At 33.3% G+C, this 26,288-nt stretch overlaps 1 protein-coding gene across 1 annotated transcript; it reads right to left on the bottom strand.

The window, feature by feature from the left end:
- On the bottom strand, nt 1-24,239 carry LOC149775733 (LIM/homeobox protein Lhx5-like). The gene is made up of 6 exons (XM_089943428.1): nt 23,746-24,239; nt 20,238-20,440; nt 8,164-8,726; nt 3,480-3,624; nt 1,465-1,614; nt 1-534 (listed from the first exon to the last, which is right to left on the bottom strand). Exons 1-6 carry the CDS (start codon nt 23,913-23,915, stop codon nt 350-352), a joined length of 1,416 nt encoding a protein of 471 aa, XP_089799554.1. The 5' UTR covers nt 23,916-24,239; the 3' UTR covers nt 1-349.
- Nucleotides 24,240-26,288: the final 2,049 nt, after the last annotated feature.

The raw sequence follows: 26,288 nt of genomic DNA, 5'->3' as shown, positions 1-26,288 counted from the left end.
TTGTTCAAATAATTCAAAATACTTTATTTCCGGATAATACTTCAAATTCATCGCATATAACTTAAATATATCAAATCTCTGTTCAAATCAGAAACCACATATCATACAAAACAACAATGAACTCCCAAAGACAATACATTACAGTGTTCCATAACTAAGATCCATAATCCACATAAGAGAAACAATTACGTCACAATGTCAATCAGATTGACAATATTCAATTCTCTGCTGCCATAAAGTAGATGAATACAATCGCGTTCGTCCAGTTCTCTGTTTCCATGTGCAACATAATTTTGTGATGAACTACATCCTAAGAAGTGATTTTGTCTCCTTAACTTCAAGAATTGTATCACCATACTTCTGACGTCATTTCCTGTCGATGATGCAAATGAGTCAGTGTCGATGTAAACCGTCCTCCCATTGGTCGACCTGGGCCACTACTAAGGAATGAATCATCCGGTTGCAAAGGAATAGAATCTGGGGACGCTCTCATGAGGTCTTTTGACATGAATTGTCCCTCCTGGCCCATACCAACTGTAAATAATTTGAGGGAAAAAAATGAATTATACTGGAAATGAAGAATAGGAATAAAAGCATTCTAATCACAAAATAAAAATGACCATATACACTATCCATAGGATAATATGAAAATTATATTAAGTTTAGAATGTTAGATAATGCAACAAAACAGAATACTTAAATATTATTAGCTAAAAGGTATACAGAATTAACGTAGGTACATCCATTAATATATATATATGTATGTTTGTACGTGTGGGGGATGTAAACGTGGGAAATTAATATACAATGTGAGATACATATTTAAAGTGCAGGTTGTTTTGCATGATGCAGTGGAATGTAACAAAACGTGTGTATAATCCTAGTCTTTATAAATTATAACTGCAAAATTCCAAGTCCAAAAGAAGTTACGCTTAGGTTCGTCAGTAAGGTGATATTAGCTTCTTTTACTTGAGTATTTCAGAACCGAGTGTAATGGTACGTATATTGTTTTATCATAGAGTGGATGATGTCTTGTAGGCCTACTACCATGATGTGTTGAATGCAGATACGTTTTTGTCCCTGATCCAAATGAGGATCACACAAGCAATTCTAATTAAGGGTGAAAACCTATGCCCCTGTACATTGATTAACCTAGACCCGCAGGCCTGAAGTTGGACCTCTAGGCCCTAGAGGTTAAAATGGAGTATTCAAAAACCAATCAAGCATAGATATATTGTTATCCTATCCATAGATGACTGGACAATGTAGAAATGAGTGCAAAGCAAATATATTCGCAGCAAGTCCTACGATAATTTTGGTTATGTGCTTATATTGAATTTAAGCAATGGTTTGTAGCATCAAATTCAAATTTCACATTATGTTTATTTATGTTCCTCTCAACATGCATGTGTGTCGGTGTGTGTATACATATAGATCTGCCAACGGACATGTAATTCCACATACCTCTGTGGGGAATTCCTTGGTCCATCCCAAGGGGAGGGCTGTCTCTGGAGGTAGGGGGCAGGAAGTTAAGATTTCCAGGTCCCTCGGGAATCTGGCCGGGGAAAAAGTTCCCATATGGTTGATAGCCTGGAAACATATCTGGTTCGTTTTCTGTGGAAAGAGGAAACATAAGAATAACAACAAGAGCAGCAACGACGACGACACTAACAACAACAACAACAACAACAATAATAATAATAATAATAATAATAATAATAATAATAGGATCATAAGAAGCACGCGCATCTGATCTTGAAGCCGTTGCTCTAGAAACTGCACTATTAATATGCACAGTTACAGAATAAAATATGATAATACTTGTATTATATGATTCCTGCTTGTCGTTTATTTCTTCTTTTACGTACTTCTGTACCTGCTTCCTTGCTTACACTGATACAGAGAAAATTTGGAAATAAGAGCAAAACAAATTAGTATATGTACTGAATGCCGATCCTTGTTTACGCATGCCTTCATTATATAGTTCAAAGATTAAATAACATTTAAAATATACGAATTTAGCTCATGGTGACCATCCATAAAAATAAACCTCACATCACCAGTAGAAGAGGTCATAATAACCATAAATTTGTGAGAGATTTATTGCTGCTGGGTCAAAGTTCATGATTATTCGAAATTGAGGATGAAACAGAAACATGATATTTTGGATATCAAAGATGTCCATTCAGTACACATAAGTTATGACAGAGATGTTGGTTTTCTATGACTCATTTCCATCACAGTGATATCATATAGACAGTAATTTCTATACCCCCTGCTGTCTTTAAAACACAGAGTTCACCGCGCCACGTCAATAGAACAATTTTGCTTTATTGACAACAAAGTGAACACATTGAAATGAGAGTCTATTTTCCACAAATATTTGACAGATTATGAAAGTTTCTCCTTTGAAAAGTGCGAGATTTTAGGTGATATCGGGAGTTAGAGTCATTCCATGCTGGGAAGAAACGCTTGAATCATGTCATGAGATGTTAACAGGGACTGCCTCCATACACTTAATGCATAAATAATGCCAGTTATATTTCTTAATGTGCCATTACGAAAAAGCTCCTGATATCAAACATCTTTATTAACTGATTGTAAATGGGGTTTTTTTTCCTTCGGAATCCGGGTCGATACATTACAGAGGTTCTCGTGTACATTAGAAAGTAACATTTAAAAGAGATTATGAACTCAAAATGACAAAACTCAACAATATGCCGCTGATTCCGACAAGAATGTTGAAACTTATTGTCATTAGAAATATTTGCATCGTTCTCACAAAAACCTCTCAATTTAATATAATCTATTTATAAGTAATGTAGTAAATAAAAGCAGACGGTGCAAACATCACGTGACCTTATATTCGTCTCAAAGAAGACTATAACGTAAATTCCCTATGGTGCACGGTGCCGTAAAAGAGAATATCGCTGTCGTAATATAGCCGTTATGTTGCGATAATCGGTGTTATATGCTTAAATGGCAATGACTTGGAGTAATCAGTGCAAGCAGAATGAAACATTGACTTTCGAAAAGGCCATTGAGTAACGAGAATGTGATACATAATGAGACTTTATATTAGATGTCATAATTTAAATGGTGTTAGAGCGCAATTTAAAATTTTGCAGATGTTAATTCCATCTTTTAAATTGCCTTTGTCAAGTTCTAGCAGTTGAAATATAATTTCATACACTTTCAAGATATTTAAGAATTCCTGGAATGAATTAGTCAATGGCTTCGTAGAGTACATACAGTTGCCTTGAAATTAATAAATTTTTAATCCGTATAACATGAAAAATGGATTTTTAACCATTTTGTGGCCCAAATATACACAAAATTAAAGAAAGAAAAATAAATGAATTTCTTCTTTATTCTTTAACACACATGAGACAAATTTATTTTCTTTCGTAGCCAAATTTCTTTCTCTTACCACTTACTTAACCTTTGGTAAACGTTAAGTCTTTAATTGCAGTACCCACCATTGTAGTAACCAAAACCATCGTCATCGAGTCCACCGCGAAAACCCCGCATCCGTCGTGGGCTCCTGAAAAAGTGTCGTCTGCTTCCCATTGCACTTAGTTGCTTCATGCGCCTTTCCTTTGAGCGTCTGTTTTGGAACCATACCTTTGAACGAAACAAGGAATGATATGAGAACGATGAAAGAAAGTTGCCAATCCTCTGTGTGTGTGTGTGTGTGTGTGTGTTCAAAAGCCGAAAACACAAAGATCTCGAAATTAGTCGATATCTGCAACAATTTATTCCTGCCATATTTTCCGGCAAACAATGTAGTAGTAATCTTGAGGGGAAGGGTGGTAATTTTCATATATTCCACCGACGCTCCATCCATTTGTTCATTAGGGTTGTGATCTATCATTACTATTAACCGTTATAATTATAAGCCATCCATGTCCAGAGGGAATACGGGTACTTAAATGAGTAGAATATTCGTGACGCACGACCCACATCTGGGGGATTTTAAATTATCTTCATGTTTACTCCACATTCTGCCAGATTCTTCATTAAGAGAAACCGAGAGAGCACAACAAACATACAAGAAATCAAATACGAGCTTCATGACGTCCAGTTATAAACGGTATATAAACCTCCCCACCCCAAACAAAAAAACATAAAAGAAGATGAATTCTAAAGTTCGTGTTAGACTACATTTGCACTTTTTGGGGGCATGTTCGAAAATTTCGTTAAGATGCATATATTTAGCGAAAATGCGAGAATGGGTGCGTGGGATAATTCTTAAAAGAAACACTGAATATGTGTCCAAAATTATTATTAACAGGTCTTCAAATTTCTGAAAATTCATTAACAGGGATATTTACTATTTTTTGTTTTATCTGTCGCCACAAAACCGACCATAATTCCTAATACACTTCACAACCTTTGTAAGACACAACCTGTCCTAAATGTTCCATCATATGCATTTTATTTGAAAAACAATTTTATTACTGATGGAATCTGGTTGAAAATCACAAAAATACTGCAAGCGCATATGCTTAATGAAGGCGATGTTATTTCATTTTGGCTTTTTAATATATCTTTGATGCACCAAGAACAATCACCCATCATTCCTTGCACACTTTTATACCGTTATTGTCAGAGTCAGGTCAATCGCCTCTGCGTTACGCCTTTACCTAGTTACTATATATTTATCTGATTAACCAGGGTGGTAATCAAGGTAATGTAATTAGAGCCTTTGCCTTCAGTACTGTCCACTTATGAAGGCCAATAATTATGGGTTGCCCTTTGAGCGACACCTGCCAGTAATAAAACGCCGGTCAGCAACATAGTGTAGAAAAGGCTAAACACAGATATTAAACTGCAGGACGATTTTTTTTTAACAGAGTTTGTTCATGTTACCAACGGTCCCAAGGTTTATGCTGCTTTCAATTTTATAATAAATGGAACATCCGATTGACGGTATCTCAATAGATGCTAAGGTGTAAAGCACATGTCCATGAAGGGTGGATCTCATGTAAGGTATGAATAAACTGCGTAGTTTGTATCCTTTCTGTTGAGTACGTTATAAGGCTGTTCAGAAAGGCCTGCGACTTTTCACACAGCAGCGTACACTTCAACTCTGTGCCTAGCACGTCGTAATTTCAATGGAATTTTCTGGTAGTCTTCACTTTTTTTTGCAAGATATTTTGTGCTTAACAGAATCTTTTCAGGGGGAATTATACAGTGGTATAAAAAGCGCCCTGGCTTAATGCTGTCAACTTCTTTTACAGGACTCAAGCAGGGTGTTCTAATTCCATTTTCTCATTCTGGGGATTTCTCAACCCACTATTCAAATAGGTAGAAACCCGTCGGCAATAGTTGACTGGTTATTCTTTGATGAAGTGAACAGCAACAACAAAAAATGTAGGGAGGTATTTACTAACAATGTATTATTAACTAGCTTGCTGGTGAACCGTCACTGTTGATAATAACACGCAGAGTGCCTGATGTCATTTGAATTAAGGTTCAAAAATCCATTAAACAAAAATGAGATAGCGCTGTTGTAATATTTGTAATCAATTTTGCAAGACTACATAATTTTAGAATTTAGAAAAAAATATATCGAAGAAAAATTGACATGGAAGCGGTAATAGAAGTAGTTGTAGTAGTTGCTGTTTCTGTTGTTGTTTGTTGTTGATGCGGTACAATGAATTAGAAGTACAAGCAGTAGGAGCAGCAGCAAGAGTAGTAGTAGTAGTAGTTGATTCAGGTCAGAAAGGTACAGAGACATGATGATTACAACATATACACCATCACAAACTCTATAGAACGATAATATAATCCAAACTAGAAACCATCATCGCTGGGCGCGGAGTGATACGATAAGCAGACCACCAGTCAGCATCCGCACAAATAGAGTCGTGTCTTAGATAGCTGTAATGTACAAAGATGGTGGGGGTTACATGGGCCTTGGTGAGAAGGAAAGAGCCGCTTTGATGTTGTATCAGATATGTATACTTGATGAGACCCCGTTGACGGCGAAGAAGCTGCTGGTGCAGGTTTTCACACCAGGTTTTGGGCTATTGCACTGCCAGTTGTCTTCGTTTATACGGCATGGCTAAACCGAATGCTGCCTTCATGCTGCTCCACGCACTTGAGCAAAAGTCGAACATTGGTTGCGGAAAGACATGGTACATGAATATTGCTTGCATATTCGTACTTTCTTTCACCTCTAAATTCAATTCACATGTCAAGATTTCTCGTTCATTTCAATCACAAAAAGATTTTTAATGGACCATTTTGAGAAAGGGAGATTTTAATAAAGGCTAATTTTAATAAAAGTGTAAAAACAAAACGAATTATTTTCTTTCCAGGAGGGCTTACAAAAGACCATAACACATCAGTTGCGACGACTTTATAATTCCAGCTCGTCTATTTTAGGAAAGAAAAAAATATATAATTTTTGTTCTCACTTTGTATTTCTTTTCTTTGGCTACATGTTTTATAATCATGGAATTACGTCTCTATCAATGTTAATATTTTATAGATGAAATTTATTTGCAACTTCAAAATACATGTTTGGGTTGCCACACTTGTATTATAAATCACGCTAAGAATCTGGTCTCATATCGGTCACAATTCAATACCAAGATATTTCTCTAATATGTCATTTCTTAATCTGTTTCCCCGACCATCTCGTGACCTTTCTGTTAACGTTTTTACGGAAATCTCGTGAGTATTGTAATTAATACATTTTTGTCTTACGAGTAAAACAAAAACGTGAATAAGACATCAAAGTATGTCAATAAGCATATTTTAAATAAGGAATCCCTACGGTTTTCTTGTTAATGAACACCCTTTTCTTTAAAAAACTAAAATACTTTAAACGTTGCTCAAGTTTCGTGAACAACCATCTCTGTTGATGGTTGCGTTCTTTCTTAAATGTTATGGTAATTACCGTTTCACAGTACAGAACCACAAAATAGCATACTAGTGTCCAGATAAATGTGTCGTTTCTCACACGCTATTGAAGTTCATTCAAAAATCAAGAAACAAAGTGCATTTATTTCTTTAGTTTGAATTGTAACTTAGTAGGTGTGGCGCTCAAGTTTTTACGAATGGAGATTATTTAATTTTTTGAAGAATTCAAGTCTTCACCAGGAATTATTGTTGAATGTATTCCGTTACTGTCGCTACCATTCTATACACAATAAACCAGACCAAGAAATGTTGCAAACTTTGGCCTGTATGATACATTATGAAAGTATGAAAATGTGTGTTGATCTCTGGATTATTCATAACACTTCGACTTTGAAGATGAGAAAATGTATGGATTAAAAAAGTTTGTCATTAACTTGTACTTCAAAAGGATGAATTTTAGCTGAACGTTTACAGTAACTAGCTTCATCATGCAGGTGCCAATTCACTATTGCAGATGCAAATTCACTACGCATCTGTTGAAGTATTGCGTCTGATACTGTATCCACCAGGTATGGGAAATCGCAATTTCCAATGCTCTATTAATTACCGAACGTCATTTCGCGTTTGCAGTAGATTGAATTTGTACGTCAGTGATAATTGCAAATAATTTTATCGCAGTCTGATATTGCATTGCATACTGATATTAACCGGTATTAACCTACATACTGATATTACCTAGCATATCTCTTGGAATACCATTGAAATATGCAACATTTGTTGTCATCGTGGTAAATACATTCGCAAATGTAAGGCATTTACGCGTCATCTTGAACTACAAGCAATCCACTCGTGTGTGTGTGTGTGTGTGTGTGTGTGTATATATATACTCGTGTGTGTGTGTGTGTATATATATATATATATATATATATATATATATATATATATATATATATATATATATATATATATATATATATATATATATATATATATATATATATATATATATATATATATATATAATAAATGCAGACTTTAATTTATCTGTCACGGTTCCACATTTATTTGTCATTAGTAACTTTCATGTAAAGGAGGTAATTATGATCAAATTGTCAACTTCTTTGCTAATCAGTATACGTAATTATATACATTGTTTCTCCCTTTTCTTTTAAATTCTTTTTGTCTAAATAGTATTTCCACGCACGTCTATTAAATGTGTTATCTGTGTTTCAATATGAAAGAAAGAAAGAACGAATGAAAACTCTGCGCTAGTTATTTTAAATTTCATACCTGAATTACTCTCATAGTAAGCCCTGTTTCCTGAGCAAGCTGCTCTCGGATATGTCGTGTAGGTTTCGGGGTGGCGGCAAACGCTGCCTTCAACGTTTCAAGTTGCTTCGCTTTGATGGTAGTTCGTGGTCCTCTCCGTTTGGAGCCTGAGTTGGATGGATTTCCATTTCCATCCTGTATTTCCTCATTATCAATAACATTATCACTAGAACCGTTCTCGTTCAAATCCACACTGGAACCATCACTACCCGTAGTGTTGCTGCAGTTGAGGCCGCCAAGATTTGGGCTTGGAGGACTAGATAGTGTGTTATCCGATATCAAAGAATCCATTTTCACTGGCGATACAGTTCTAGGAGTTGGGTGAAGAGGGGTCAATGATTGGTTCAAGGAGTTGTTGTTATTTAGAACGTGCATGTCCTCTTTCTGTTCTGTTTTTACAATAGATTTCTTGGGACTACACAAGTCAATACTATTACTTTCTGAACTGATGTCTTTGTCCGCTAGTCGTTGCTGAGCTTCGAATGAACTGTTGTCAAAATCCATCTCTTCTTCCATATCGGATCCTACGGATTAAGGAAAATTGTCAGATCAATCAAGATATTACGAACGAAAATAAAACAATGTAAATTTGCATTATGGACTATAGAATGAAGAACTTCTAAAAGAGAAAAAGTACTGTGAGGATTCGATGCACATATTTTTAATCAATATTGACTGAGAAAGTTCGATGAGAAACAATTTACTCTTAATGTAGTTAGAAAAGATTTATAAAGTTCTTACAAGGACACAATAGTAGGTCCCGTTTAAAAAACATACCTGAAACATTTAATCTTTCTGAGCGAACATAATCACTGTAATCCCAACTGGGGTTTGAAATGTTAATCCATGTTCCACAGTGTTTGGATAGTTACCAAGAAAATAAAACAGTCACATTTGCAATAATTGCAGCCGTGAAAACAGATTTAGCTTTTATTCATATTGTGCAATGAATCTGCATGCAAAGCTTAGGTTACAGAGATAATTATAATACCAATGACAATGACAATGGTGATGATTTAATTCGGTAATTGAAATGCCACAAGCCCAAAATATGTTGTAATCTGGTATGATGAGAAAGAACAAGAGTGCATGTATACAAAAATACTGGGTAATGTCAAAAAGCTAAAATATCTGTTGGAAGAATGTCTATCGTGTGTACATTTCACATATATGAGGTTCAATGTGCATTTATAAAAATAAAAATAAAAACATTCTTAGTATTAATGGATGTTACATAATGTTATTAATGCATACACATGGGGGGGGGGAGGGCGGGGCGGGCGGTTTCCCCGGGTCTGTTACATGCAAAGATTTGCAAACATTTGGAGTTGAACATGTATATTTATTTGAGATCAAAGGATTTCCACTGGAGAGGAAGACTGAATTTACATTCGAGGTAATGGTCTACATGTACTTTATTTTACTGCACCATACATTTACACGGCACTAAAACAACCTAAACAGCGAGCATTTTATTCAACAATTGTCACCAAAAACAAATATGTCTTAATACATTCATAGTATCAGTAATTTTTAAATAATTTAAAAAGACATTGCTTAAGAGCTTTGTAATAATAATAATAATAATAATAATAATAATAATAATAATGATAATAATAATAGTAATAACAATAATAATATATCAAGAAAAAATTGTTGTTATTATTATCATTATTATTATTGTTATTATTATTATTATTATTATAAGTTATTAATTTGTATTTGCTTATCACCATCATTATCATTATGTTATACTTTAGTTCGGAACTGATGATGAAATGACAAGAAGAAGAAAAAGCACAATTTCCGTTCCATTATTAATAAGAAAAGTTATAATGCTTCATATCTCGACACAAACCAAAATCATTCCACTCTGGAATTTATTCTCAAAAATTTCCCTTATCGGACTTATTTCATTTGCTGATGATGGGGAAACAGATCAACAATTTGCCTCAAAATTTCTTATTTATTTATACACTGGGTTTGACTTCACAAATGACCATATAAATTACGGTCTTACTTATTATTATTATTATTATTATTATTATTATTATTATTAAAGCATTTATTCTTAAGTTATCATTTTGTTTTGAAAACAGTATTGTCTAAATAATAGCGTTATACATTTTCATGATCGTTTGCTCCTACCGCGCAAGTCCGACAAAATTCTTTTGCCGGCGTTTAAAACTTTCCCTGGATTTGTAACATAGTTCTTCATTGGGAATGTCAATTTTGCAACCTCTGCTTTCTGGATCATTTGGAGTATGACAGAATACAAACATATTTGACAAAGTTTGGCACATCTTGGCGCCGGGCTTCCTCGACTTAATCGATATTCATTTGCTGTATGTATGACCAGCCAGGCAAGGCGGCTGGTACCGAGCGTAATAATATGTATAACAAATGGAAAACTAAGCACAACGTGTCGGTAATGTTTTCTTCTTTGTGTTTGTGTTAATTGATATCGATGTACTTTAACATAAAAAGGAAATAAATACACAAACAGCATTTAAAATAACAGAAGTAAAAGGATTCAGGACGCTTCCATTCATCTGAAGCAAGAATATATATCCACAATGATTTAAGACGGATTTTCAATCTTGTGCGCATATAGACGATGCAGCTATATTTTATGATTAAATAGAGAGAAAACTGTACGCAGTGTGTGAACTGCACTGTCCTAGTTTGAGATGAAACATTTTTAAAGATTCTTTGTTGATAAAGAAGCCTAGTTTTAATCATGGAAAAGTAACACCAGTTTAACAAACTGTCGACGTACTGCATTTTTTTTTTTACGAGCGCTGCCATGTATAAACCGTGGTGATAATAAAATAACAATTAAAGTGATGTCTAACAACAGATTTATCCAATAAATGCCACTTTGGAATAATTCTCACTGCCACTCTGTTTCCGTTCACATTATCGGTTTTCAGAGTCGGCTTTTAGTAAAACTGTAGATTTCTGTCACAAAGACCACATTTTTCAAGCCAGATTTTTATAGGGCCAATGTCTTTCCTTAATCAAATAATTGGCCTTTAAAAATGAACGATGCAGATTAATGTAAGTGATCATTCTAACTTGACGCGTCCGCCAAAATAAATTCCAGACTTTCATTGTCTTTCAGTTTTTGAGTAAAGTCTGCAACCACTGTGTTAACATTAAGAAAACAGTGTATGGTCGGAAGCGAAGCAGAAACAACAAAAGACTCGTATTCTTTAAGGTACCTTATTATCATTGTCACCGTGGGCCCCGTTACAAGACTTCCCTGTGACATCACAAAGTCAGTTTGTGTTTACAATGGAATACATGTACTACAGATGTTGAAAAATCCTGATTACAGCACTTCAGTGTCAAAGATGACTATTTATCTACTAGTCAGACAATCTTCATTCTGACATTAAAATAGGAACCAATGCTTACAATTCTAGGCCCAGAAAACAGCACGATTTATCTGTAATAAAGTGTTAGTTCTATCAATCACAACATCAGATATCCGATTCAGATATCCGGTGATGCTTGTTTTCCTTGTGTTGGTTTTTTTTTGGGGGGGGTTGTGTGGGATTTTTAGCAGCATTTTACATGTTTATGAAGTTAATATCTGACAAGTTCTCTGATTATTTTACCTATATGTTACATTGCCATCAACTGAGAATGAAATATTTTCGAAACTCTCCCTAGAGTTATAACACCATTTGCAGTAATATGCTGTCTGCAACTAATTCGTATGCAGCAAGTGTATTATTGTAATTAATTAATTAATTAATTAATTAATTAATTAATGCATACATTGGAAAAAAGAAACTGGAAGATTGAAAATGCATCTCCCTTTTAATCAAGTAAAAGTGTGAGATATAAATGACAATGACAAACATAAAAGAGACTAAAGATGACTAATTTTGCACTTATTCAAGTTTTGTATTCGAACAAATACATACTTAGCTCACAATTGTCATACGCTCGATCAGAATGTGTTTTTAGGGATGGCCCCATGCTCTTCATCCTACTTTTCACCCAACATGCGCTCCTGATGCGTCGTATTGTTATTTTCGGGGTGATGGAAGTAATATATAGCTCGTGACTGGGATTAGCACTAAAATTATTTATGGCTGTTCGATTGATGAATTTTACATATCATAATTCATCTCTGGAAAGCCAAAACCATTGAAAACATTGCAAATGGTGACATCTGGACAGCCAAAAACGTTGCACATAAAAAACCAAACTAAAACTGATGAGATCTTTTATAGTAAAAGAACTATGCGAGAACTATACGAGATGTATGAACGCATGATGAAGAATATATCTTGCGTAATACTAAAATCAAAGGAACTCGGAATTCTGACGAGTTTGCTTACATAGTGTATCGTTCATACTTGTCCTTTTTCAAACAAATTCTTCTAAAGTAACTTATAGTAATAAAATAGAACATCTTATGAGATGTTTTGATGACGGAGAGAAAGGGGGTAGATGTAATTTGAATGTTGATGAGTTTGTCAAGTACAAATAAAATTTCAATATATAATCAACCTTTATATTTACAAGTAAAGCATGAATTCCTTATCTATTTTACAAATTTATTTCCATAAATAAATATTTGACAATTATAAATTTATGTGATCGTGATCGAAATATTTTTTGACCTTTCTTCTTCAGATGTATTTATCAGAACTTATATGCGACGAAAAAGAAAGGATATGGAAAATTGAAAGGCTGGAATATATCTCTTGTTTGTGCCTGGATGATGAAGAAAAAAGCGAGACATATCGTTTATTGCGGCGGGCCGAAAACCAAGTTACGAATACGGCAAAGGTGGATTTTGGATCATCCTTAAGGCGTCAAGGAGCTACCTATAGTTTAGCTTCCTGCAGAACTTCTCAGCAGAATTGTCTGCGCTTTTGGATCGTTACAGATCATAAATCTTAACCACTAAATACTTGGAAATCCGTGGCAAATTTGTTTGCTGACAGCGCTTCGGTATGCAGCCATATTGTTTGTCAAAGTACAAATGGCAAACAAATAGGGCAAATATTGCGTCAATTTCTGTCCTTCATCTCTCTCCTACAACCGAAATTTTGTTCGTAGACTTGGCACAGCTGAGAATTATGTGAGTCAAACATGGATGTAGTTGTCGTAAATCAGCCCTAAAACGGCAAAATGTCTATGTGGACCGGATGCACAGAGAGACATATTTTTTTTGGTATTGATGTACCCGGCTTCTCTCCCAATGCCGCTGACATCTTTTACAGTGTGTACGTATTTTTTAAAACAAAAGTATTTTCAATTGACATGGATAACAATCAACTAGACGGGATTCATGTCGTTTCAAGAGAAAACGGAAAAATGAATGGAATTTGCGCAGAATTAAAAATAATCACGCCACTGCATAAATATATTCAAAATAAGGCACGGCAAAACCTACTTGCCGTTGGACTCATTTGAAGTTGTATTAGAGTTGTTGTCACTATGGTGTGAAGTCGTAGTCTTGCCAGTATTGCGATATTCAAACTATTACCCTCAGCCTATCGTTTTATGCATTGTTTGACTTCACAGTTTAGAAACCTGTATCTTGTGTAGTACAGGAAAATCATTAACTTAATTAAAACATCTAATTTGTGAAAGAGAGGTCTTCAAAAGTTGTTTCGTACAGGAAAAATAAATTATTAATGGGCGCCTATAATCTTTTGTTATTGCAGTTTCACGTATTTCGGTACTTGCTAAAGCGTGTTGTCTATTTTCTCTACTTACATTAATACTTGAGTCATTTTACTGCATATTGACATTTCTCGAGCTACAAGACTGAAAAACAGAAAAGCTGAAGTGCAGGACCTTAGACCAATTTTGATTGTAACTGTGTCTCCCCCTTCACCACAGGATTTCAAGCAAATGAAATCCACACAATACATGCTCCTAGAACAAATAAGATCCCGCTGGCAAACGACGGAATTGTATACGTCTAGATGTTTCTAAAGTAGAAGCTCTTTATTCGATGTATGAATTACATATCCGGAGTAACATTTGCAGATCGGTTGCTTTGAAAAGCGGGGAGAAACACGTCTAGTTTGCTCAATTCCATTTCAAATGGTGGAGGTTTCAATTCAAACGTCCATTATTGTCGCAAGGTATAAGGAATAGACACTGTACACCAGCCAACTGCGGGTTTCTCGAGTAGAACCCCGCACAGTTGTTGAATAAGAATAAAGTTCTAATATTTGGACGTGCCGAAATTCAGTATAATTTGCCTCAGTGTTTAGTTGTCAATCAAAAATGTCACATTCTGTGATTGCATCCCAATATTTTTTACCCCCTATTTATCTTTAGAACCAGAAGAGGATGATTATAAATTATCGAAATGATGAGGACGACGAAAAAACAACATCTTGGAGAAGCCGGATTGTTTCCCAATTATCAGTAAATATTTCGCTTTGGAGATGAACATATTTAAATTCGGTCTTCTACGCATATAATATATATATATATATATATATATATATATATATATATATATATATATATATATATATATATATATATATATATATATATATATATATATATATATATATATATATATATATATATATAAAGAAGGCACGCGAGTAACTAAATAAATAATTAAATAAACAAATTAAATTATATATAATAATTAAATAAACTAAAGAGCAATAAAGTTTACTGCTTCATGTTTGAACTCCACATTTTCAAGTCTCTTTTTCCAAAGGGTAATGTAATATTTTTCAGCTAGATACAAAAGAAATGCAAAAAATGGTGGTCAAATTTCAACAAAAATGATTATTTGAGATTTCATTTTGGTACTTAGTCATATAGTAAGATCTTCAAAAGTCATTCCAACGTAATGCTTAATTTTAATCGTATTTACACCCAATAAAATAAAGTCGAGTTTGTATGTCTAGTTTTAAAAAAACCAGAGCACAAAAATCGTTATTGTTGAAATAACAAAACCCGTGCTTTGGTTTTTATTTTATTCTAGCTGACTAATGTAAGAATACATTTAGAATAAGGCATGAAACATTCGGAACACAAATATGAAGTGAGAAACCTTTGTTTATTTATGTATTTACTGTATGTACAATGGAATAAATTTTCATTCGAAAACACTTTTAAAGATAAATTTAACTGGCTTACCCATATTTAATTTTCATGATATATATTGTGGAGAGAAGCATACTTTCCGACAGAGTCTAATTAACAGACGCATTGATTTTACAATTTTATAATACCATTTACAGTTTATAATACCATTTACAGTTTTGATTTAATTTTAGTATATTTTAACCGCATAATCTCTCTATATATTAATCTCGAATCCCCATACTTTTAATCACATAACCTATATAACTTAACATATCTCTATATCTTATATCCCTATATCTAAGATTACATATCCCTATATTTTAAAGCACGTATCCCTCTATCTAAATTAAATATTCCTACATTAAAAGCACATATCTCTTTGTCTTTATTACAAATCCCAGCACCTAATATACCTATATCTTAATCACATATACATATATCTTAAATTGCATATTCCAAGGTCTTAATCGCATATCCCTACATCTAGAATCACATATCCCGATATATATATTCACATATACATACACCTAAAATCACATATCACTATAACTTAATCACATATCCATATATCTAAAATCGCATATCCAATGGTCTTAATTACATATCCCTACATCTAAAATTTCCTATCTCGATGTCTAATGAATATCCCTACACCTAAAATCGTATATCCCTGTATCTAAAGTCGCATATCCCTGTATCTAAACCCGCATATCCCGATGTCTAATCACATAGCCCGGCATCTAAAATCGTAAATCACTATATCTTAAATCACATAACCCTATATATTAATCACATTGATATTTTAGTCCCTATCTTTTGTAGTTTGGATAGACAAATGTCATTATGACGACATGGCCTGATGTGCACAAGGAGTACACGAGAACTACGTCTCTATTTGAGTTTGACCATGACATAATATTTTATTTTGTTAAGCCTTATATGTACATATAATATTCATTTGAAAGCACATTTATGATACATTATGTATCATCCATTGTCTTTTGTATGTGTCGTTATTGTATCAGCTAAAATATGTATTTAAACCGTATTATTATAAAGTGGTGGAATGAGTGACTGAACTTCTTTAAACTAATGTTTTCATATTGAAATTTTAAGCGACTTTAGTTCGTAAAAACCATTCACTAAGGTCTTTAATCATCATCGTAACAACCGTGTTTTCATCATCATCATCATCATCATCAGTAGCATTACTTTTTATGATTATTATTACTATTATTATTATTATTATTATTATTATTATTATTATTATCTTTATCATTATTATTTCTACTATTACTACTACTACTACCACTACTACTACTACCACTACTACTACTACTACTACTACTACTACTACTAATAATAATAATAATAATAATAATAATAATAATAATAATAATAATAATCGAAACATCAATACAGCTGTTTTTAATTTTCCTTCTTTCTTTTATTTATTTCTTTTATTCGTGAATTTAAAAAAAAAAATCTCTCGAGCTCTAACCCCTGTTACGAGTTGTCACACTTTGAATGTGATTTTGAAAATTGGCAGATGTTCGTTGTCCGGGCCCGTACTGGTGTCAAGACGCACAACGCGCAGATTGGCCTGTACTGGTGTCACCCTAGATTTTGTTCCAAGTGCTACGAACTCAAATTGTCCTGCAGCGCGTATCCATTCAAGTCCGACAATAGCAAAATCTGATCTCGCGGGAGCTGTTTACTTAGGAAAGGTTGTGGGTACACTCCATGGCTCTTAACTGGAACTTAATATCAATATTATTCTCTCTCTCTCTCTCTCTCTCTCTCTCTCTCTCTCTCTCGTAATGCGCGCGCACACACTCAGAATAACTCGTCGAAGACTATATACTTATGAAATTTCAAAAGATTAATGAAAAGGACATTTTAAATCACACTGCCTATGTTTAGCTAGTTCATACCCCACGATACTTCATAAATCGAAAAGATGCTGTTTCAAAAATGTATAACGTTTTTAATCACTCCTTATCTGTTCTTCTCACATTCACTTATTACAAACTTAAAACTTGCTATTGAAAACTAACCAAGTCAGACTGTAATAGCGTAAAAACCAACCGAGTCGGGTTGTAATAGCTTAAGACACTATTTCAAGCAGATAAAAACAAAATTAAGAGATACAACAACATTCAAAACTTGGTCTGGCTATGCCCTATTAAAGTTACTTTGCCTCTGAGCCCTCAACGTGAAGAACAGAAAATTATTATTTCCTATAAATAGGTCATGATTGTCAAGTATTTACGAATTACATCGGCTAAATCGTACAAGGATGCGGCAAGTTTAGTACCTAATAAATCTACACAATTTTGTCAACGCTTTGTAAACCATTTATATTAATTGCCCCCGGTCTCATTCAGAGAAGCGGCATTTTAGAGTGGGTCGATCAAGCGCCCATGAATATAATGTTGCAATTGTCATACTGTCGCCGCTGAGCGTTATCCCCATAATTTATAGACTGAGGCGATAACTTGATAAATATCTTTATCTTTCTTCTACCCGAGTACGACTACGTTTCGGTGTAGACCTCCCTAGTTGCAAATAAAGATTCTATTCCATATAGACAATTCTTATCTTATCCGAATTTTTCATTTTGTACCAGACATGGTGTATTTATAAATGAGCATTAGCAATCTATTGTCACATAATCTGCGCTAATATTTGCATCGTTCACAGCTTCTTCAATTTTATGTTTTATGAAAGAAAATCTGTGCGAAATTACTGGTAAAGATATATAACTAACAACTACATCAACAACAAGCGAAGTTCACGCTCACTAATAAAATGCAAGAAGTAGCCTCGTTGTTTTAGAATATAAACTGTATGTGTACCGATAATAAAAAAGAGTTGTATAAACTTTGTAAAGCTAGTTATTTGGAGAAAAAAGCGTTAAATGCCTGATAAAGTAAAACAAAACAAGACATGTTCTTTCAACATTGGAGATCTAGCATTTATCATTTCAAGCTGTGTAAAATAGTATGTAATCGTTTAGCAAGAATATTGGATGTGATAGAGTATGGAATTGTATGTAGTGTGTAAAACTATACTTGTTTTATTTCAGTCGACCCTTTCACTTTCCAATTTAATTAAAATAAAGAAAATATTTAAATGAAAGAAATCTGTCTTAAAAGCAGAGTCTCAAACCAGAAACAAAGTTCCGAAAAATTTCCATTTCAAAATTTGCTTTTGCTGTTGATGAAAATCTAGAGAAAGAATACCCGCAAGTTTCGTGCGAGACTGCTTTGTAAAGCCTCAGGGTACTGAAATATAATTGCAGATGATTTAACAATAGATTTACAATACCGAACGTGACTGTTCTTTTGTACAAGACACTATCTGTCTGCCAGATATTTACTTTGTTTTAATTAGGCATGGATAAAGATTGCATTCCAGAAAAGTGCCGTCAATACAGCAATATATGACTGGTACCAAGACGGATACAAAGAATCTGTTCTGAGTACTTATGTAGTATAACATTGTATATATTATAATTTAGATTTCACGAATTATTACCAAAAAAAGAGATTTCGAAAGTAACAAGAAGTTCGTAAATACATGCTTTACTGTGGTTTTTTTTCTGAATCAGGAATGAGAGAATTAACGTATTGTAGCTAAAACTGAAGGGACATTGTTAAATGTATACATAGAGGAAAATACACAATTGTTCTCGTTTGTTGGTATATTTGGGGTGGTGGATTACATTAAAGATTTAAATAAAATTAAAGAGTTAGAGACACTGCTTTTGAAACGCTTTTCCGTGAGTGGAACCATACTATACTATTGACTAAATTGCCAATTGGAATCACAAAATTACATGTTCCTTAACAAGAGAATCGTCGAAAGAAAAGCTTGTTCTCTTGTAGGCATGGTCCTATGATCATATGATAGGATTACATACATTTATATTCTCTGTTTACTTTGGAGACATTCAAACTTAGAAACTATCTTTCATTGTGAGAAATTTGCAAATATCCGAATTAATATGAATGAACTATGTCTAAATGGTTCGGCTTCATCGTCATGGCTTTCCCCAAAAAGTGAATAAAAGTTTCTCAACCTTGCAATTAGCACAACCATTTAAAAGTGTTAACAAAAATGCAGGATGGTACAGATTTCAGACATTATCGTGTGTTATGATTCTTAAGTCTCTATCTAATTTGGAAATTTTATGAACAAGTTCAGTTTTTGTGCTAGACAGTTTCGTGGCTAGAGAGTCAGATCCTAAAAAAATTAGACTGATTCTAGAAAATGCATTGAATAAATGAACGCAAATTATAGTATTTTGACAGCCTGATCTGTGCCTGAAAAGTTTACAAAATGTTTACATGTAAAAAATAGTGCTTCATGTGGCGTTTTGTTTTATTTCGCTTTAAGGATTTCTTATCCAGTGGTTTTTGGATGCGTTTCTCCGTTTTCTAGAATGGTTAAGAATTACATCATTTATCATCAAAACTTGTGATGATTTTTATTTGTAGTATGTTGCAAGCAACATCACAAACGAGGGATAGAGAGAAAAGGAGTTCCGGTAACGTAGACAAAATACGTTATTAATGTATATACATCTTGCCCCGCTTTAATTTAAACATCTGGTTTGGCTAAATAACATTTTGCAATTTAACAAATAAATTGCATAACATGGGAGTTACAACTATTTTTCAGAACATAACAATAGTGAAATGTTTCACCTTGCATCAAAAATAAGACCTTTGGGTAACATTAACTTAGTTTTCAAAATTACCAAATTCTATACGATTGAAATGTGTAGAGGTTACCAATGATTCATCATCGTTTTAACGTACAAGTTCGGGCAAGCAGGGTAAAGACGGAACAGAGGGAGTAAGCGGAATGTTTTCTCATACATTCACTGACCGCTGGGCGGTATGTTATAGAATAATATGAAAAGGTGTTTCGCTTACCTTCTAGTTTGTTGTGCAAATAATCGTCTTTACAAAGGAATTTATTCTCCCCCAGAATGTACAGTTCCTCACCGGTAGACAACTGTTTTCTACATATCATACATGTGAAGCACTTGAGGTGAAATACTTTACTTCTCGCTTTCCGCACCAAATCATTCGGAGATATTCCGTTGCTGCACCCAGCACATTTAGTTCCAAAACGCCTAAAATAATAATAATAATAATAATAATAATAATAAGAAGAAGAAGAAGAAGAAGAAGAAGAAAAAGAAAAAGAAGAAGAAGAATAACACAATCATAATTACACTTCAGGATTGAAAGAAAGAAAAAGAAATTAGAAACTAAGAAAAACTGAAGAAATTTCTATCCCATCAACGACAGTGAAAATGGATAATAATGTATTTCCACCGAGTCCTATAGATTTAAAAAGAGAAACAGTGCTTCATTTATGTACACTCTTAAAGCATATTAACGTTGTATTCGACTTGTTTTTGACAAACATTTATAATTAAGATAGTTAATTTTAATTATTTTTGCATGTTGAAGGTAGGTTTAACGTACATATTGTCTGATTAAACCATAAAGTTCCCCAACCTCTCCCCAGACTAAAAATCATATCTACCACCAAAATTATTTACCAATGTACTACAGAAAGTGAGTGCTTCACTACTTACAGAGAAAGATCACTTACCTAAACGCAAAAATACACAATTGCATGTTTATCATAGTGGTAGTACCAATCTATCGAGTCAGAAATAAAGAAATATTTATTCTGCTAACGCGCTTTACACTTGTAGAATTAAATGTATCTTTGATCAAAAAATTGTTCAGGGTCAAAAGATGATGTAATTATTTGCAAACTTTGATTTTGTACAATGTGAAAATGTGTCGTGTTGCTTCAAGTCGACTGACATCATTTCAGACAGACAATAAAAAAAAAAACAGTGGAAAAGAATGGTTACCTTTTGGAAGTGTTTCAAATCCCATTTTTATCAAATTAATTTCAACGTTCGAAGAGATCGTGCTGAACATGGTCGCTGTTATTGATGATTCTGGGCGTTGCTATTATTATTATTTATTATTATTATTATTATTATTATTATTATTATTATTATTATTATTATTATTATTATTATTATTATTATTATCTTCAGCTGTTGTTGTTATTGCTGTGAGTTAGCTGTGGTTATAATTATCTTTTTTGAATATACAATGACGTTTTTAAAGACATATAAATTTGTTCTTAATATTGTCTGTAAACGAATCTAACACATTTCTATAGTTTAAGTCATACTCTAACCGAAAACATTTGGCAAACCAGTCTATCTAATCGGCAACTCCGATTATTTGCATTTTTAGGTTACTCCTAGCTACAAGCTTCAGGGCTTGGAAAACAAAATGTAATGTACCCCCTCCATCATATAAATCGCTTTATACGTCTGATATTGAGAGAACATGAGATGACAGATTTCAGCAAGAAAAATTGTTATTCAAATAGCGTGTCAATCAAGCAAATGTATATATTAAAAGAGTTGGTTCTAGGTAACTGGTGAACTAAAGTTATTTTCCTGCACAATTTCAGATCCGTACAATGTTTTATTTATTATTTATATGTATTTATTTTCCACCTTTATGTGTATTTATTTATCTGTCTATAATCTTATCTTTGTAGACCAATTATCTGTGTACTTATTTACCAACCTATCAGTAAGTTAATATATGTATCAGTAGTTGCAATTTTAAAATATTGTTTACATATTTATTTATTCATTCACTATATATTTATATTTTATTTTTTACGGTTTCAGCTTTAGGGGAGTCAACATTGATTGAGCCCTCGAAAGTATACTGTCTGACGAAAGAGCTAAGATTTTGTATGCAGTTACCAGCTCCAGTATTCCTGTATTTAAATTTATTTTATTTGATACTTTTACTAAAATTGCGATTATGAAAATAGTTATCTCTCCATATCCATTTTCGAACAGTTTTTTTGGGAGGAGGAGTGTTACATTTCCCCACCAATACAACCTATTCCTACTATAATGTAACATGTTGCTGCTGTTAATTGCTATTATTAATGTTGTTGTCGTTGTTGTTTCAACGGGATAATCTCATAATGGTTAAGATCGGGTTATTCTGAAGATATAGACCTTTAAAAAAACATTTTTAAATTATACTTTCACATAAAAACGACAAATATATTGGTAAAGATTTAGCAATGTTTATAGATAGAAACAGTAATTAATTTTATCTGTTTCCATGTTGGTGATCTCCATAAATCTTCTTAGATGTTGTCTCTTTGTTTGTTTGTTTCCTTGTTTGTTTTGTTTGTTTGTTTGTTTGGGTTATCGGAATTCCTGGTGACAGATTAGTCTATGTATATATATATATATATATATCAATCTAACAGACAGAACTAGGGATAATAGTTTTTACTTGGACCGAGTTTTTTTCCGCCATGACAATGAGAAAATTAAATCGATTACAAGTGGGGGAGGTGCGTGCGTGTGTGTATGTGCGTGCGTGTGTGATATAACCGAGACCGGGATTTCTAATTATTAGAAATGCCCCTTATAGTACATTGTATATATTCCGTATCTGTCTGGACCTACCAGATCGATCTGACAGATTTTGGTTCAATGAGGACATACCAAATCGATTTAACAGGATTTTCAGAACAATTTGCACTGAAAACCTTGTATCCTAATTAATTAAATGTAATCAGTGGTAATTGCATATGGTCAGTTTTATGTAATTAGAGTATTATATATCACAAATCACTAGACAATGGATGGAAACGAGACTAAATTTTAATTTAGGCCGTTTAAACCAAATTACAGTGTATGTATTTATTGTAGATATTCATAAACAAAATATATTTGTGCTCTCTGGTTTACTTGGCATCATCTTAGCGTCTTATGTTTTATTTTATTTTTTGCTTTAAAAAAGTACATTGGTAGAAATCTTATGAAAGCGTTGACTGGATCTTTTGGATAATAATGACCCCAACAACAACAACAACAACAACAATAATAATAATAATAATAATAATAATAATAATAATAATAATAATAATAATAATAATAATATAATAATGAAAGCAAATATAACATTGCTCTTTGCACAATAATACCTATTTTATCTTCGAAGAGTGTTTGATTTCCATTTGTATTTGGTTGCCGTCAATCTCTTTCGAAAATTATATATATATATATATATATATATATATATATATATATATATATATATATATATATATATATATATATATATATACATATATATATTCCAGCCGTAGAAAAACAGAATATTATATAAGAGAGAGAGAGAGAGAGAGAGAGAGAGAGAGAGAGAGAGAGAGTTATATGACCTTATACACTAATTAAATGATGTTACAGGAAGAATTCATCAGCGCAGTCGTTTCGGTAATCGATAAATATTAGTTGTTTACATTTCGTTTCTAAGTTCATTGTAGCAAACATGGGTGGGTAGGTGGAGAGTAGCTTACCTGAAAAAATCATTTCTACAGTAGAGTTTTCCCTCTCTAGAGAAGCATTTCTCGGCAAGGGTGATCCCACAGTCGGAACACTGGACACACTGGGCGTGCCAGGCTCTGTCTAAAACATTGAGGAGAAACCGGTCCAGGATCGGACGCTCGCAGCCAGCACATAGCATCATGTTGGTAAGTCCGGCAATCACAGCTTTGAGTACAATTAAGGATATGAGTATGATCTCACACGAATAAACAAAGTAAGGAGATCTAAGATCGATATTTAGACATTTGGACCTAAATTGTCCGTTATATAGGTCATACTTCTTGATCAAATGTTCTAAAACACAATCTCTGCGATCGTATCCGTTACAACCAGAAGAGTCGGCGTAAATTTCTCACCAAATCTCCAACCTTGAAATTTCACCTTGTTTCCAAAACACAAAAACACATAAAAAAAATGTATTATAGTCTGTACCACTGAATCCCTTCCTCGCCGAATACGTGACAGTTGTGTTAATAGTAGAACGTAGCTCGCTGTTTTATATGCTTTCTCACATCGTCTTAAGACCACAAAGTGGGCGGAGCAAATGGGTGGTCTTGTGGAAAGCGCATTGACCAATCAGATATTGAGAAACGCCCACATTTCCTGCGCTGCATATTCTGTTATGAAAGTTACTGAGGACTACTCCACACGTTATCTATTCAAATGTCAGGTTCTCCACGAGATAAGAAGCATACTTACCTTCGTACTCCAAAAGTTGTCCAATTAGAAGCCGGCATTTACTGAAAGTTGACATTTTGGAAATCAGGTTTTCCTCCTGGAATTTGTTACATTTACTGCAATTCTTGTTTATCCTTGTTACTTCTGCTAATAATTCTTCAAAAATGAAAGATATTTACACTACGAAAGAATTCTATGATGGATTCTAATTATTTTCTTAGATATGAGAGAGAAACATTAGATGTATACTTTAAAAAGAGTGAATAGATTAAGATGATGTAATAATAATATTGACGAGTGCGAAGACGATTATTACATCAGTGTATATTCACGTCAAGTACTGTCAAAAAATGACACGGTAAACAAATTATTATAACCGTGTTAGAGTAATAGCATAAAAAAGACAAAATGTTATACTATTCTATCTTTTAATATCTAGAAAAGAAATTAAACAAGAACGCATCTAAATCTTGACAGTATAAATAATATATACGGTTTAGTGGAAGTGCAGAATTCTAACTTTCCTTAAAAAAAAAGTTTCCTTGCTAAATATTTCAGAGTTCTTTAATTTATCCACATTCGTGTCCTGCGAAGATATTTTACAAGTTTAGAGGATTTTCGATTTCACCTTGCTGTATGTTGCTGTTTCGGTTTTGGCAAATTGTGAACTCGAGCTCATCAACACAATAATGTATGCGTTCGTTGTCTCTTGTTATGATCTGAAAAATCGTAGTTCATCTTTTTCTTCTTGTTCTTGTTCTTGCTCTTCTTCTTCTTCTTCTTCTTCTTATTATTATTATTATTATTATTATTATTATTATTATTATTATTATTATTATTACAGAGTAGTATTTATTGACTTAAATGAAATTTGGTCCATTTTCAATTATCTTTCATATGGTTATCTACTTTGATAGAACGATCCTCAGCCGATGTACATTCAGTTTTATATATAGTACAGTGACCCGAAAAAGTATACATACATACATACATACATACATACATACATACATACATACATACATACATGCATGCATGCATGCATGCATGCATGCATGCATGCATGCATGCATGCATACATACATACATACATACATACATACATACATACATACACACATATACACACATATACACACATATACATACATACATACATACATACATACATACCATTAAAGTTCCGTACCTATATACCCACCCCCACCCCTCTCTAAAAACGTAAATATATAACCACCCAAGCTACCGTTAACTATTTATTTATTTTATTTATTTATTTATTTATACCTGAACGTATTTAAAAGTTATTCTGTGTTATCACATAAAGAAGTTTAAGTCGGTCCAAAGTCTCTCCCTCTCTCTCTCTCTCTCTCATTTCTTCTCATTTAAATTTTGTTCTACTCGATCTACCTTCATTTTCTAATTCTCCAAATTCGTTATGGTTACACATTGATACGCATGTTTAGTACTAGATTTTATAAGAGTTAGTTTTACGAAAACGAGCTATTAATAACGAAATACCAGAAAGAAAATATTTACTGAAAGGTAGATACCTCTCACGCCACATGCAATTTAAAAAAGGGACTTAACATTGGGATGAGCGGACGTAGGACCTCTATTTAGAATGTTATAAAATGTTACATGCAGTTTTATTCCCATTCGTGTTTTTTGGTGTGGAACGGATTTTAAATTTTCAGATGAGAATATGAAATAATTTTGACAGCTTGTCAAGAATTTATTTCATTCCACGGTTCATGGGGACAATGGAGGACACTTAAACAAGAGCACATAAGTGGATTAAGAGAGGATTCGCTGGCTTGTGTTATTGGCAAAAAGC

The sequence above is a fragment of the Sinohyriopsis cumingii genome, chromosome 19 (assembly GCF_028554795.1).
Source record: "Sinohyriopsis cumingii isolate HCF-2022 chromosome 19, ASM2855479v2, whole genome shotgun sequence".
Classification (NCBI taxonomy): domain Eukaryota; kingdom Metazoa; phylum Mollusca; class Bivalvia; order Unionida; family Unionidae; genus Sinohyriopsis; species Sinohyriopsis cumingii.
The sequence above is the reverse complement of the archived record's forward strand: the minus strand, read 5'-3'. Positions and strand labels throughout refer to the sequence as shown.

Coding starts and splice junctions, on each gene's coding strand:
- LOC149775733 (XM_089943428.1), bottom strand. CDS start 23,915: ATGATGCTATGTGCTGGCTGCGAGCGTCCGATCCTGGACCGGTTTCTC. Junction 1,615..3,479: donor TGGTTTTGGTTACTACAATG/GTGGGTACTGCA, acceptor CTCTTTCCACAG/AAAACGAACCAGATATGTTT. Junction 535..1,464: donor CCAAGGAATTCCCCACAGAG/GTATGTGGAATT, acceptor AATTATTTACAG/TTGGTATGGGCCAGGAGGGA.